Source organism: Pogona vitticeps, chromosome 13 (assembly GCF_051106095.1).
Source record: "Pogona vitticeps strain Pit_001003342236 chromosome 13, PviZW2.1, whole genome shotgun sequence".
Classification (NCBI taxonomy): Eukaryota; Metazoa; Chordata; class Lepidosauria; order Squamata; family Agamidae; genus Pogona; species Pogona vitticeps.
This window is the reverse complement of record NC_135795.1, coordinates 21,026,740-21,041,856: the sequence shown is the minus strand read 5'-3', so window position 1 is coordinate 21,041,856 and position 15,117 is coordinate 21,026,740. Positions and strand designations below refer to the sequence as shown.

General features: G+C 49.2%; 1 protein-coding gene across 2 annotated transcripts in view; it reads right to left on the bottom strand.

Annotated features, from left to right (window-relative positions):
• SLC5A10 (solute carrier family 5 member 10) overlaps nt 1–15,117 on the bottom strand; it is a 54,643-nt gene that overhangs the window by 1,322 nt on the left and 38,204 nt on the right. Inside the window, exons 10-15 of one of the 2 annotated variants that reach the window (XM_072982633.2) lie at nt 14,887–14,994; nt 13,500–13,650; nt 7,563–7,731; nt 6,937–7,152; nt 1,560–1,671; nt 1,199–1,408 (exon numbers count right to left, since the gene is read on the bottom strand). In XM_072982633.2, the coding sequence (XP_072838734.2) occupies nt 1,212–1,408; nt 1,560–1,671; nt 6,937–7,152; nt 7,563–7,731; nt 13,500–13,650; nt 14,887–14,994 (953 nt within the window). In that variant the 3' untranslated portion in view covers nt 1,199–1,211. The remainder of the gene's footprint in view (nt 1–1,198; nt 1,409–1,559; nt 1,672–6,936; nt 7,153–7,562; nt 7,732–13,499; nt 13,651–14,886; nt 14,995–15,117) is intronic. The other variant, XM_078381343.1, reaches the window with a different exon arrangement.

Here is a 15,117-nt window from a genome sequence, read left to right as displayed (position 1 = left end):
GATTTCCATTATTTCTCATACTAGGTTAATCACCAGCCAATAGCTTCTAGGATGTATTACAGACCTTGTCTTCTCCAGGTGTTCCCTACTCAGAGGAAGAACCGCAAAACAGCTGGTCGAGTCAGAGCAGGATGAGGCACCAGCTTCACAGTCGCAAGGGGATAAAACATTTTCCCTCCAGAGACAGGGTTCCAGCAGATCTCCATGACCGAGCAATCCGACTCACCAACAATGCCCGTTGCATCCCAGCCTCCTGATTCCCACTCACAAAAACAAACACAAGCCGGTTTGTGCTACAGCCAAGTGGGAACGCACGTAGCCTCTGCCCCTCGGCGTTATTCTTGTAGTCTCCAGATTCCGCCACCCAATTTTTTTCCCATCTGGGGAGGATGAAGTATTGCCACTCCTAAGAGCCCCCAGGAAGTGTCGTTTAGATAGATCACCAGGTTCCCCTGTGCCATCTTGTTTCCAAATCCTGGCTTGTTTGCTCTCTCTCGAGTCATTCCCAAAGCCTGGTGTTTGCAAAGGGGCTGCTCACCGAGAGAGACACGTCGCCCGCTTATCTGGGGCAAGCAAGACCCTCGGCTGCATCTGACCCCCGCTTTGCCTTCCCCAGTATAAGCCACCACAAAGAGCAGAACAGAGCGGGGTGGGGGGTGGGATCTGGTTGCATTTTGAAAAACAAATGTGCATAACCATTTATCCTCCCCAATCCATAAAAGCATTTCTGTTCCCTCTTTAGAGACAAGGAAAAAGTCCTGGAGGACATTCCTTACTTTCTTCTGGGTTTAACGCCACTTCTTCTTTGGCAGGCCAGGCAGAGTCCAGTCAAAATATTTATTGGCTCCTTGAGACTCAGGGAAGCACTTTTGCAACCAAATTTTAACAGCTTTTAATTTCAGAAAGATTCTAGACCTCATGGTTACAAAAGAAAAATGCCAATCTATGATAGCCATATGCCAGATCCCAGCATCTTCTACTCTATATTAACACAGAAAGGCTTGTGGAGTAGCTGAGATCTATTATTATTATTATTATTATTATTATTATTATTATTATTATTATTATTATTATTATTATTATTATTATTATTATTATTATTATTATTATTATTATTATTATTATTATTATTATTATTATTATTTAAAAGGACAACCACTAGCATCCCCAATGCTTTGGCCCTCCTGGACCAACTCACAGAGAGATGTCTTTTAAGCAAAGTATGCGTAGAAAAAGATGTTGACAGCGATGAGGATGATGGCGTTGACTGCACAGATCCGAGCCCAGGAGGAGGATTCTGACATGTCGTGGGAAGCCTCCCGGGCGGGTCGCTCTGTTTTCAGGAAACCGGGTCCACAAGACATCCCAGGGCAGATGCTTTTGCAGGGACGGCTGTTTTCTTGGGAATCTGTCAGGGAAAAAAAAAAGCGGAAAAGCTTCTGTCCAGGAGCCTTTCTCTCGAAAACTTTCTCACTTCCCTGGCCTCTTTCCACCCGGTCACAGGCTGGGGTTCGCTTTCCTTCTCGTCCCGAGGAGAGGATGCGGTTCAGAAGACCTACCGTCTTCTTCTGACCCACAAAAGCCGTTTGTGGGCGGCGATTTGGAGGCCGGCCGGCGGGGCAAAGGGGGACCCTCGGGGCGGCGAAGAGTCCACCATGTCATATTTTTGATCTGCAATTGTTTAAGAGAGAGAGAGAGAGAGAGGCTTGCTATTTCCGAAAGACACATTACAGCAGGGAGAGAGGAAGGCAACCGCTGGGCCCAGATGTTTACTCTGTGGGGAAGAATCTGCCCTCCGTCCAGTGAGGGTGACATCCGTTTGTCTCTTTTAGGGAGACCTTTTAGAAGGATTCCCAAAGCACGGGAGATGTCAAGGCAGAGGCGGGCCATTGTGGTCCGTCCGTCCCCCCCCCCGTGCACACATTGCACTGAATTTCTGGGGTCACGTGGGGATTTGAACCCAGGTCTCCCAGAACGGCTGGAGAGCTCCAGGATTGAGGTCTCTGCCTGCAGAGGCAGAGGTGGGGAGTTCGAATCCCCCCCCCAGTGTGCCTATTTGACAAGAGCTGGACTGGATGCTCCAGAGGACCCCTTCCAACTCGGCCATTCTAAGGTGATGGTGATGAAGTCTTAGTCCTTTATCCACTCGTATCGTGCTGGCTGGTACGGGACAGGATTCCTGGGTGGGGACTCCTTCCTTCTTGCCTCCCCTGGCGTGGAAGAAAGGAGAGGGAATCCCGTCTCCTCGAGGGAGGTCCTGAGCACCTCGCCACCCATGAGAGAGAAGCGCTGGGACCCCCCGCAGCAGACGGCCCGTCCTCGGTGTGCGGTTTCCAACAGACACGGAGAGCCCGTCCTCCGGCGCCACCCACCAAAAGACAGCCCGAGCCGGATTGCACTGCCGGGGCCGCCTCCACAGGGCCGTGTGGTTCCCTGGGGCCGCTTGCTCATTCTCCGGCTAGCCTCCCTCACAGGGTCGTCGTGAGCAGGGACCCAAATACGAACGGGGGCCCCCACCATGCCCCACGGCCTCTCCAGTGCCCTCTTTTCTTAGTTCCCAAGAAAAACAGACGGGCCACCGTGCATGTCACCGACAAAGGCGGAAGGCTTCGCAGAAACAAGCAACACCCGGCCCTTCTGGGCAAAGGAGAGAAGAATTCACATTAAAATAAATAAATTGAGGAGGTTCCTTAATTTATTTATTTTAAATGAATTAAATAGATTAAATAAATAAATAGAAGGAGGGGAAAAATCTTTTGAAGGTAGAGAAACGGCCAGCAAGTCAACCAGGAAACCTTCCTTGTTGTAAATAAAAGTTAGCCATTTCTTTTGCTTAGTAAAATAAACAGGAACAAGGATTAAACGGGGTTCTTCCACGCCTCTGCCACCTTCATCCCAGAGACAGCCCCTGAAAGCAAAAGTTGCTGCACCCAAAGGTGGGGGGGGGAGAGAGTTTCATTTCCGAGAGAACAATTATTTGTGGGCTTTTAATGTTTTTCCAGTCCCAGTGCCTTCAAAATGATTTTTTTTAAATGCAGGGAGGTTTTGTGGAGGTGGGAGGCGAGGCGAGGGAGAGCTCTTTTGGAACAAACACAGGACAAAAAAAAATTAAGAGAGAGGAGGCCCGGGTTCGAATCCCACCAGCACGCACGCAACGCAAGGAAGCTGACTGGATAGACTTTGGACCAGTCCTTCCCTCGAACTCACTCCCCACATGTAGAGAATCTGGAGGAAAGAGTGTGTCCCTCTCATCATTCAGAGATGAGGGAAGGGTGTTTGAATAAAAAGATCTCATATTATTTTCCTAGTAGAGGGGAGCAGACAGGAGAATGGATAGTCAGCATGGTGTAGCGGGCAGAGTGGCGGACTAGGACTCAGGAGGCCTGCGTTCGAATCCCGTGGGCGTAGAACCGGAAAAGCCACTCCTTAAATATCTCACATACTTTGAAAGCCCAATTAGGGCCGTTGTAGGTCAGCTCTGACTTGACGGCACACAACGACAACAGGGAAACACTCACATATGTTTACAACAAGGTAAAAATAAAAGCCTTCATTGGCCAGCATTGCAGGCGATTGCTTATTGTGGCATTAAGTGCAAAGGTGTCAATACCAGGGGCCCATTATTGTTAATTAACCAGTCACCACTTGCATTCCTTGCTATGTGTCTTAGCCGGCCACCAGAAATGCAACACAACTTGCAGTGACTCACAAGGACACCTGACACTTACAGGGGTGGAAATAGCCCATCAAGAAACCCATTCAAAGATAAAGAAAAGGGACAATAAAAGGATTTGGCTATTGTTTTGATCTGCTTGATATCTTGAAGCCCCCAAATGTGGCATCCACACAGAGAGCCGGTGTTTGAACACCCAACAATTTAAAATTAACTTTACTTAAGATACAATCTCAAAAATGATAGAATGATGTCAATACGAATCCAAGGCAGACCATTCAACATCACAATAATCCAAGTTTATGCACCAACCAGCATTGCTGAGGAGACTGAAATTGAACAATTCTATGAAGATCTACAACACCTTCTAGAACTGACACCAAAGAAAGATGTTCTTCTCACTCTAGGGGACTGGAATGCTAAAGTAGGGAGCCAAGAGATAAAAGGAACAACAGGGAAGTTTGGCCTTGGAGTTCAGAACGAAGCAGGACAAAGGCTAATAGAGTTTTGTCAAGAGAATAAGCTGGTCATCACAAACACTCTTTTCCAACAACACAAGAGGCGACTCTATACATGGAAATCACCAGATGGGCAATATCGAAATCAGATTGATTATATTCTCTGCAGCCAAAGATGGAGAAGCTCTATACAGTCAGCAAAAACAAGACCTGGAGCTGACTGCGGTTCTGATCATCAGCTTCTCATAGCAAAATTCAAGCTTAGACTGAAGAGATTAGGAAAAACCACTGGGCCACTCAGGTATAATCTAAACCAAATCCCTTATGAATACACAGTGGAAGTAAAGAACAGATTTAAGGAACTAGATTTGGTGGACAGAGTGCCTGAAGAACTTTGGATAGAGGCTCGTAACTTTGTCCAGGAGGCAGCAACGAAAACCATCCCAAAGAAAAGGAAATGCAAGAAAGCAAAGTGGCTGTCCAACGAGGCCTTAGAAATAGCAGAGAGGAGAAGGGAAGCAAAATGCAAGGGAGATAGGGAAAGTTACAGAAACTTGAATGCAGACTTCCAAAGAATAGCAAGGAGAGACAAGAGGGCCTTCTTAAATGAACAATGCAAAGAAATAGAGGAAGATAACAGAAAAGGAAAGACCAGAGATCTGTTCAGGAAAGTTGGACATATTAGAGGAACATTTTGCGCAAAGATGAACATGATAAAAGACAAAAATGGGAGGGACCTAACAGAAGCAGAAGACGTCAAGAAGAGGTGGCAAGAATACACGGAGGAATTATATCAGAAAGATGTGGATATCCCGGACAACCCAGACAATGTAGTTGCTGACCTTGAGCCAGACATCCTGGAGAGCGAAGTCAAGTGGGCCTTAGAAAGCCTGGCTAACAACAAGGCCAGTGGAGGTGATGGCATTCCAGTTGAACTATTTAAAATCTTGAAAGATGATGCTGTTAAGGTGCTACATTCAATATGCCAGCAAGTTTGGAAAACTCAACAGTGGCCAGAGGATTGGAAAAGATCAGTCTACATCCCAATCCCAAAGAAAGGCAGTGCCAAAGAATGCTCCAACTACCGTACAATTGCACTCATTTCACACGCTAGCAAGGTTATGCTCAAAATCCTGCAAGGTAGGCTTCAGCAGTATGTGGACCGAGAACTCCCAGAAGTACAAGCTGGATTCCGAAGAGGCAGAGGAACTCGAGACCAAATTGCTAACTTGCGCTGGATTATGGAGAAAGCCAGAGAGTTCCAGAAAAATATCTACTTCTGCTTCATTGACTATGCGAAAGCCTTTGACTGTGTGGACCACAGCAAACTATGGCAAGTTCTTAAAGAAATGGGAGTGCCTGACCACTTTATCTGTCTCCTGAGAAACCTATATGTGGGACAGGAAGCAACAGTTAGAACTGGTCATGGAACAACTGAGTGGTTCAAAATTGGGAAAGGAGTACGGCAAGGCTGTATATTGTCCCCCAGCTTATTTAACTTATATGCAGAATACATCATGCGGAAGGCTGGACTGGAAGAAACCCAAGCCGGAATTAAGATTGCCGGAAGAAATATCAACAACCTCCGATATGCAGATGATACCACTCTGATGGCAGAAAGTGAGGAGGAATTAAAGAACCTTGTAATGAGAGTGAAAGAGGAGAGTGCAAAAAACGGTCTGAAACTCAACATCAAAAAAACTAAGATCATGGCCACTGGTCCCATCACCTCCTGGGAAATAGAAGGGGAAGATATGGAGGCAGTGTCAAATTTTATCTTCCTGGGCTCCATGATCACTGCAGATGGAGACAGCAGCCCTGAAATTAAAAGGCGCCTTCTTCTTGGGAGGAAAGCGATGACAAATCTGGACAGCATCTTGAAAAGCAAAGACATCACCTTGCCAACAAAAGTCCGAATAGTCAAAGCTATGGTTTTTCCTGTCGTGATGTATGGAAGTGAGAGCTGGACCATAAAGAAAGCAGACCGCCGAAGAATTGATGCCTTTGAATTGTGGTGCTGGAGGAGGCTCTTGAGAATCCCCTGGACTGCAAAGAGAACAAACCTATCAGTTCTAAAGGAAATCAACCCTGAGTGCTCACTGGAAGGACAGATCCTGAAGCTGAGGCTCCAGTACTTTGGCCATCTAATGAGAAGAAAAGACTCCCTGGAAAAGACCCTGATGTTGGGAAAGTGTGATGGCAAGAGGAGAAGGGGACGACCGAGGATGAGATGGCTGGACAGTGTCTGCGAAGCAACCAACATGAACCTGACACAACTCCGGGAGGCAGTAGAAGACAGGAGGGCCTGGCGTGCTCTGGTCCATGGGGTCACGAAGAGTCGGACACGACTAAACGACTAAACACACACAAGTTTCTTAAATTGCATTAACCGAATTAACTTCTGCCACGATGGAGTAAACAGACCTGAGAGTAGCATTTCACACGTCAAGCCCACAATGAGCTAGAAAGGTTAGGTGTGGCTGAGACCCACAAGCCCACTTGCCCGTCTGTTGGGCCATCATCCGCCTACGTGGAACGCCTTCTGCCTTTAACCATCAGGAAGTAATTCACTGCTGCCAGAAACTATAAAATGACCGCATTTCTGGAATCGTGCAGAAACCCATTCTCTGGGTTTGCTTTTGATGAGCTCAAGCAAGCTATTAAAGCTGTAAACGGGATGCGTCAGCTGTTTTGCGCATCATGCCCAGCGCGCACATGCAGGTCGATGGCTTCTTCTGAGCTCTCTTCTGCCAGCCTCAAGGTGTTCTGTCTAAAAGGCTCACCTGCAGTTTCTTCCTGACTTACCTGGGATTCGTCTGGAGGTCTGGTCAACAAGCTGATGCCAACGACCACCAAGACGGTCAGAAGGCAAAGGAGGATGGCAAAGTGGAGATAATGGATATCCTTCACCAGGGAAGGTTGTCTGTCCGCGGTGCCGCAGCTGGGCGCTGGGTGTGCAAACTCCAAGGCCAGGCGGCTCAGTCCAACAACTAGCCCCACCATTAAACCCCAGAACGCTCCCTGCAGATGGAAACATGAGCTGAAAGATGGCAAGGCAAGTCATAGGGAGGGGATCCTCAAATTATTTCGCTAAGTGCTGTTAAGCCATTTGTACACTTGTCAGGCCTGGGGTAATGCAGGAGAGCCAGGCCAAAATGAAACAAGACACCAATCCCGTATCTAGACACAGTGCTCTCTCAAGTGGCAAAAGGCATCTGATTGTAAAAGCACATTGAAAGGAGAAGTGTGGTTAATCTCAGGAAGGTAAATGGGGACTTTCTTTTAAGGTCTGCCTGCTGGCACACTTAACGAACAATGAAAGTGATTGTGTCACTGGAGGAAAAACTGTTGTTAAGAGCAGGAAATATAGGTCTCCCTGAATGTTTGCTTTAAGCTAAACACCAAATGTAAGTCCCCGAACCTGAATTTACCTGTTCGTTGGCTCGCGTCCAGAAAACAGCCAGCAGGAAGACCGCTGTGACCGGCGGAGCCAAGTAGCTGGTCACGGACTGGATGTAGATGTAAAGTTGGCCGCTGTTGGAGTTCTGGAGGATGGGAATCCAAACCACACTGACGGCCACCAGGACAACCGTGACAATCCTACAAGAGCAAGGCTATTTTCAATCTTACTGCTCTCCAATCAGGGTTTGAAAAAGTTGCATTTTAAAGTCCTTTTGCTCCCCTGTTGCTCATTACAGAACCTGAAAAATAACCAGTTAGGACCACCGGTTGCCTTTTGAAAAGGAAGCTTGCTAAGAGAAGGATATAAAACCGGGGAAATTCTTTTAAAAAAAAAAGGTCTCCAAAAGACCTTTAAATACCTTTCAAAAAGTAACTTTTGAAAGCAACAAGAACATGCTGCTTCCTACACACACCAAGGAAGTACCATTCATCCTCCTCAAGGCGCTACTTCTGAAATGCAACTCCGTTGCTCCCTCCTTGCCGAGAAGCCTCACCCCATTAATAACCATCGCCCCAGAACGATACACTACCATCCGGCCAACTTCTCCTGTCTTGCTTCTAAGCTCCGAGTCTCGTTTAATCAATACTTTGCATGCAAATGGGGAGGAATTAAGACCACGGTTGAGCAATGCCTTCGCTGTTTTATTAACCAGTTACAAAAGGGATCTGCTTTCAGGTTCTCCAAAACGGTTCACACGGTAAAGGGGATATAAAGTTTGGGGCAGAGTCCGGTGGGTCAAAAACTGAGCACGATGCAAGGCCCGCACCCCACAAAGCCAGGCTGGGTGGGGGGGCAGGGGAAAAAAGCAAAAGGGAGGCTTGGATGCCATGATAAAGTTAAACAGGGTGGCGTGGGAGGGGCTCACTCAACGCCCCACTTTACACAACCGGCCATGGCCAAGTGTGCATTTAAAGGACCCCGGAAAATCTAGCCTTGGAAGCAGGAAGAGCAAACGCCGTCCCCCTGGAAGCCAGCTTTTTACAACTCCGTATCAGGGCGGAGAGGAAAACAGGTTGTGGCATGTTTTTTTGATAAGCATTTATTGACTCCTGAGGCCCAACGCCAGTTGCTTAATTAAATAAAGAATCCCCGTACGTTTCGGGAGACAAACAGGCCGGCCAAGTTGCCCTGGCAGTTTAGCCTGGATCACTGGAGAGAGAGAGAGAGAGAACGCGAAGAGAAAACAGGATGAAACGATCCTGAAGGTTTATTTACAAGTTATGGAGAGCTGATCCTGCTTTAACGGTTACGTCTCCATCCTTAAGTATCTCGAGTTTCGGAGGGGGAGGGTGGCAAAAGACGTTGCGTCACACAGCGGGCACAAGATGTTTTCGGGTCAGCTGAGGGAGGTGCTCTTTATATTATCCCAGAGACAATCATATTTCCGCCATAAACGGGTTTTCACAATCACACATTTTCCACCATTGAAGGAGCACTCCTTCTAGATATGGAATCAGAAAAAAAATAATTATCTAGTGAGGCCCTTTGGTAGGTGTGAGGAGGATGCTGTCATGTACCACAGAAAGGAGCTGTGGGGCATGCAATCGGCCCCACCTCCTAGGCTGCTGCCTTCCAGGGGTAATGGGACATCCCATCGCTTCACCTGTGTTGAAGCAGAAGTCCGCTAATGATCCAGATGGTTTTTATCCCTGGAATGTGAGGAGGTGCCGTCTTCCTCTTTGCCTCAGGTGGCATAACATCTCGGGTCACACTCTGTTTTCCACCACTCCTCTGTGGCTGCACCACCAGAGCAACATCAGTGTCAGGACAGTGGAGATGGTAAGTCACAAATCAGGCATACGTCCCTGCCTTGGTACCACCAACCATTCAGAGCCAAGCACAGGGACCAGCTTAGCCCGCCCTGAAAAAGCTGCTACTCAACAGCCTATTTTAGTCAAAGACTAGGAAAATTGGAATGGGGGAGGACTGTCAAAGAAATCAAACCATGGCCATGGGATGTTCTGATTCCATATTTAGAAGTGGTGCTCATTGAAAGGTGAAAATGTATGACTGTCTTACTTTTTAGACAATAGGTCCCAGAATCCCATAGCCAGTCCAATTCTTCTGCAAACTTTTACAAGCGAGAACAGAGTATTCCCTTTGCCTGCCTGCCTTTCCCCAGCAAATGCTCTCCAGAAATATACTGGCCGTCGGCAGCCCCTGTGGCTATTAGCCATCGGTCACTTTGTGGACAGGCCCTTGCACGGCACGTCCTGATCATCTGAGCGTGGGGTGGTGGTGCCCCCAGGAGAACCTTACAGGATGCCCGGTGTTCACTGAGCAGACAGGATTTATGCCAATCGGCTGCCAAAGCCTGCCTCGCGCCACCAAACCCCAGGGAACCCTTTCTAGCAGGAGCTCAAGAACCCAAACGAGGTTTTACTCCTGCTCATTGGAACCCCAAACCGGCTGCGCCATCCTGTCTCTCGACGAGACCGGCCCTGGCTTGACACCCTTTCTTCCCTTTGCTTCCCAGCCACGGATCAGGCCCTGGGCATGAGTCACCCATTCATCTGCGCCGGGTCTTTCCTGGTGTGTCACTCCCTCCCCATCTCTCTGTCTCTCTCTCTCCTTTCATGGCCCGGCCCGTGACGCAACCGATCTCCGGCCCCCAAGAGGAAAGAGGTGAGGAGGGTGACACGGGCCAGACAGATGATGACGGCAGAAGGGAAGGAACGAGAGGCTCACGGGAAGGAAGAAGCCGGCAAACACCTTACACGGGAAAGACTTCGGGTGTGTTTCCAAGAGGTGTGTGAGAGCTTTTGATTTTGTCCCTGTTCAAATCCACCGTAATCTGTTGCGTGCCTGCGTTAGCCGCCTCCCGCATTATTCATCCCAAAGGAGGATAAAGATGGCGAAAGATTTGACCGTCGGCAGAAGCATCACCCGGCATAAACCTGACTACGCAGCCAGCGAGGGGGGCGTTTCAGTCCTCCGTTTCAGCCACACACCCCTCCCCAGGGTGGCCCTTCTTGAACCACGGAGCCTCCAAAGTCAGATTTTTTTTTCACCTGAAATGATTCAGCCACCCTTTGTCTAGACGAGGTTCAGATCTATCTGCTGTGGGCGGAAGAGAGACAAGGGCTTTGAATGGTTCTACGCAGGTCACACGCCTCATTCATACAAGCGTGTCTGGGTTGCTCTCAGCGGTCGGCTCTCCAAAAGGTTCCGTCCTTGACAGCTCTTGCAAACTACCATCAAGAGTCCATCCATCTCACATTCGGTCTTTCCTCTCCTCCTGCTGCCTTCAACTTTTCCCAACGTTCCTGTCTTTCGCAGGGAATTTTGCCACGCTACCACCCAAGGACCGTTTTGTGTTGGGAGACCAGTACAGCCACCTTCTTGGCAGTCAAAAAAGCGAAGTTCCCCCTTGCTCTGAATTCTGGATTTAAGCAGGGCTTCTTAAAGAGAGAATTGGGGCTCAAAAAGTTACCGAAACATTACCTTACCCAAACGCTGGCATGCAGCTGCTGCCGGCAGGAATGTAAAAATGCACAGAGCAAAGGAGTCCATGTTACCTGTCATGTTATATTTCACTTTGCTAGCAGGATTACAACGTCTGTCTTGTAAAACGCAGGTCATTATGGGATTGTGATTTATGGCTCGTCCTTTGCTGTCACTCCCTCGAGGAGTCTTTGGCTCACGACTCAAGGAAGAAGCAATCTTGTGTAAATAAACAGACCTCTCCAACAGCTGGGGATAATTCACAGCTCTGCTTTGACCCAAGGGGAAGGGGGGCCTCAATTAAAGTTTGGCCTGCCGATCCCGCCTCAAAACAGGAGCCGCCCTCTTTCCCAGATGGGCAAACCGAGGTACGGCAGGTAGAGATGAGGCTGGGAAAAGAAAGTGTTTTCTAACTTAGGTTGCGAAAGGCAAAGGAAACCACCGAACCCCCAAAGTCTGGGTTTATAGCCCAAGGAAACAGGGCAAAGCCCCCCAAGTGTGAGCAGGGAGAGGATGCTTGATCTGCTTTTCCTGGTTCTGCCAAGACACAACGCAGTTCCCAGGCCCCGATCCTCTCTCCTGGCCTCCCACATTAGAAGCAAAAGGACTCTTGCCAAATTGACAGCAGAAGGAAACAATTAAGACAAGTGCACCACGCCTTGCGAAATACCATCCAGGCTTGGCCCGGGTGGAACCAGGAAGGTCGAGTCCCCCCCCCCCCGCAACTATGGATGAAAAGGCACGATCGTTTGATCCTTCGCCAGGGCCCATCACCTTTGGGCGAAGAGGCGGAAACTTTTTGTCAGGGTTGGAAAGTCAGGAGGCCAACAGCACCGAGCCACTGGCTGGCCTGCTGTGACATCGCAGAAGCTTTACACGGGGAAAGACCAGTCTAGGAATGTGCATCATTAGCACAACTGATGCGAAGAAAGGGAGAGACTTGTTCCGGCGAATGTTTGTGCCTGGCCAGTACAGATTGGAAGAGTTCATGGGCCATTAACTTGCAAGCCAACTTTCTTCCCTGTTTGAAGGAAGTAAATTAATCCTGGTAACACTGCTAATGTACTGTACATTTTCAACTCCTCAAAAGTGTTTCATGTCATCATCTCCATAGTCCATTTCAACAGCCCTGCAAAGCAGAACGGTCTTATAAAATCATCGAATCATGGAGCTGGAAGGGGGCCTCTAAGGCCATCCAGTCCAACCCGCCCTGCTCAAGGCAGGAATCCAAATCCAAGCAGATCCGACAGAGGGTGGTCCCGTTTTCCCTTGAAGGCCTCCACCGTTAGAGCGCTCCCCACTTCCCCTTGAGGTCATGGGTCCCATTGTCGTACTGCTCAAACAGTTAGGAAGTTTTTCCTGATTTATTCAGCCTATATTTGGCTTCCTGTTGCTTGAGCCCATTTGTTGCGTGTCCTGCACTCTGAGAGGACCAAGAACAGATCCTGCCCCTCCTCTGCAGGACAGCCTCTGTGGGCCACTCAGGGTGCTCCCTCCTCCCCATAACCATCCCATGACGGCCTGTTAGTCAAGATCAGGAGCTGCTTGGAAGCAGGAGGAGGAAAATCCCATTAGGCCCATTATACAGACAGATCCACTGAGGCCCTGGGAAAAGGGGAAATGATTCAGGAGATAGGAAGGGGAGGAAAGAGATTAAACAAAAGGAAGTTCTTCTCATGCCTTGCTGGGGGAAAAAAGTTATGAAGCCATTGTGTTGACAGTGGGAGAAAGAGCAGATTGGGCCGTGCGGCGCTGGGAGATAAGCAGGCTGCCAAGGGACACGATAACAGAGAGGCTCCCACAGCAGAAGCCTCTTAAAGGCCAGCTTTGTTCTCTGCTCGTTCGGTTCCTGATACATGACTTTTCTCCAAATAAATTGTCTTATTTGAGGACGATGGAGGAGGTGCGATACTTTTCTGCACAGCCTTGGGAACACCCTGAATAAGAGAGAGCTTCCTTCCCCCCCCCCCACGTTCTTGTACACTTTACTCTCCCCATCTCTTTATTACAAATCCCTGCACACACCTGGACCTCTTTGGTCTAAGGGTCTCTTTTCGGTTTTTCCCTACCAGAATTTCTGCAAAAAACCATAAGTGGTCCTACGCCCCTCCCCTCTCTTCTCAGGTGCAGATCATGCTGTTTTGGGGTGGTCAAACTCTTAGATCTAGGGGCCAATCCCACCTTCTTCATTCAGGGGAGAGCAGAAACCTCATTAAACCTCAAGAAACAAACTCCACCCTCCAAGAAGAGGAACCAAATCACAGGACTGCATGCTTGGATAAAACTTCATTTTTAAAAAGGGTACCCGGAGAAGGGACTGGACTGTGTTTTTCAAAAACGCATCGCCCCTCCTGGAGATTCCCAGGAAAGGCAGCTAAACCCCCTTTCCCCCCCCTCTTCCCCCAATTATTTTGTCATGGGGTGGGTCCTGCTGGACACATCCAAGAGCCAAGCCAGGTACCTTCCAACGAGAAGCAGTTCCTTCTCAGGGGGGTCCCGCCGGATCTTCCCCCAGATGTCCATGGTGAAGAGGGCGCTGCTGCTGTTGAAGATGGAGGTCAGCGAAGACATCAGGGCGGCCATCATGACCGCAATCATTAACCCCCGCAGGCCTGGAGAGGGGCGAAACCAGAGAAACCCAGTCATTTTGGGGGGACCAAAGGGCTTCGTGTGCTTTTCTTCCCGCAAAAACTGCGCACGCAGGAGGAAAGGAGGAAGAGATTGGGGGGGGGGGACCGTGTTTTGTTCTTCTTTCCCTTTAAAGGGAAAGAAGATCACTCTAGGCTTCCTTGGGGTCCAGCGTGGTCGATCTTTGCACATGGACGCCAAGACCGCCCCAAATAACCTGCCACACCTCGAAGGGACTCCGTGAAGCCTCACCTGGACCCATCCAGGCCAGCAGAAGAAGGCGCCCATCGGGTCCCATCCAGCGTTCAAGTCGTTTGATTCTTGATCTCACGAATTGCTTTTTCGGAAGTTCACGCCCGTTCGTCTCTCGGACAAACAGGGTGTTCAGCCCCGCCTCCTCCAGGGGGCACCCACTTAGAGGCACCCCCTGGCTTCCCTGCCCCGCCTCCTCCAGATGCTGCCTCTGATTGGGTGCCTACCAGAGAAGGCGGGGCTGTGAAGCGCCAAACACCCGTTCGTCCAAAGGACAAACTGACGCGAATGCGCCGAACCAGGATTCCGTGCCCATCTCTACACAGCACTCAAGCTCCAACCGCACTGCTCTTATTTCCCCTTTTAGGAATGAAGGCAGTGGGAAATTTGGCAATACAAGATCCCCCCCCCGCAAACCCCACTTGTACAAAGAGACGGTTGTGTCAACCCCCTCCCGCTAGGAACCCTCGGGGGTTCCTCGTTTAGAAGGAAAATGAGAATGCTCTCAGCAAACACCCAGGTAAATCCAGACGGCTTTGTTTCTGGATTTCACACCGGCCCATTAAAGGAATTAAAAATGGGGAAAGTGGAAACAAGTGGACTGCTGGAGGGAAAGGATCCATTTAGGCTGGGTCGCAACCATAGGGCTCCTCCTTCCCCGAGCATGCAGAAAAAAATTATTAAAAATGGGGAAATACTCAAAAAGTCCCTTTGTACCCTTGAGAAAGTGAAGGAGGGGAATTCTGCCATGTTTCGATGGGAACTGAGTGCATCGAGAATCTCTCTTTGCAACCACTGGAAAAAAAATTCTTGGCTACTAGAAGGCATTTTTTGGGAGGGTTAAAATTGGGGAGGGGGGGTCACAGCATAGGGCACAGGCCAACTCTTCTAAAGTCTAAGACTGGCCAGTCGGGAGTGCGGAGTCTTGGGCTCCCTGGTCTACGTCACGAGTATCCCTGCCCGCTTACCGCTGGGCATGAGTTCGATCACCAGTTTCGGGTAGGCAATGTTTGAGCAGCCCACTTCGGCCCCACAGACCCGGGCGCATTCTTTGGGGTCCACGCAGCCCACGTCATCTGAAACCGAGACAAAGGGAGAAGGGGGGAGGTTTAAAATAAGAGAATGATCCAGATTCCCAGTAAGGGTTCCGAGTCCATGTTTCGCATCATTTCTCAAAAAAAAAGGAGAGACCATCCCTC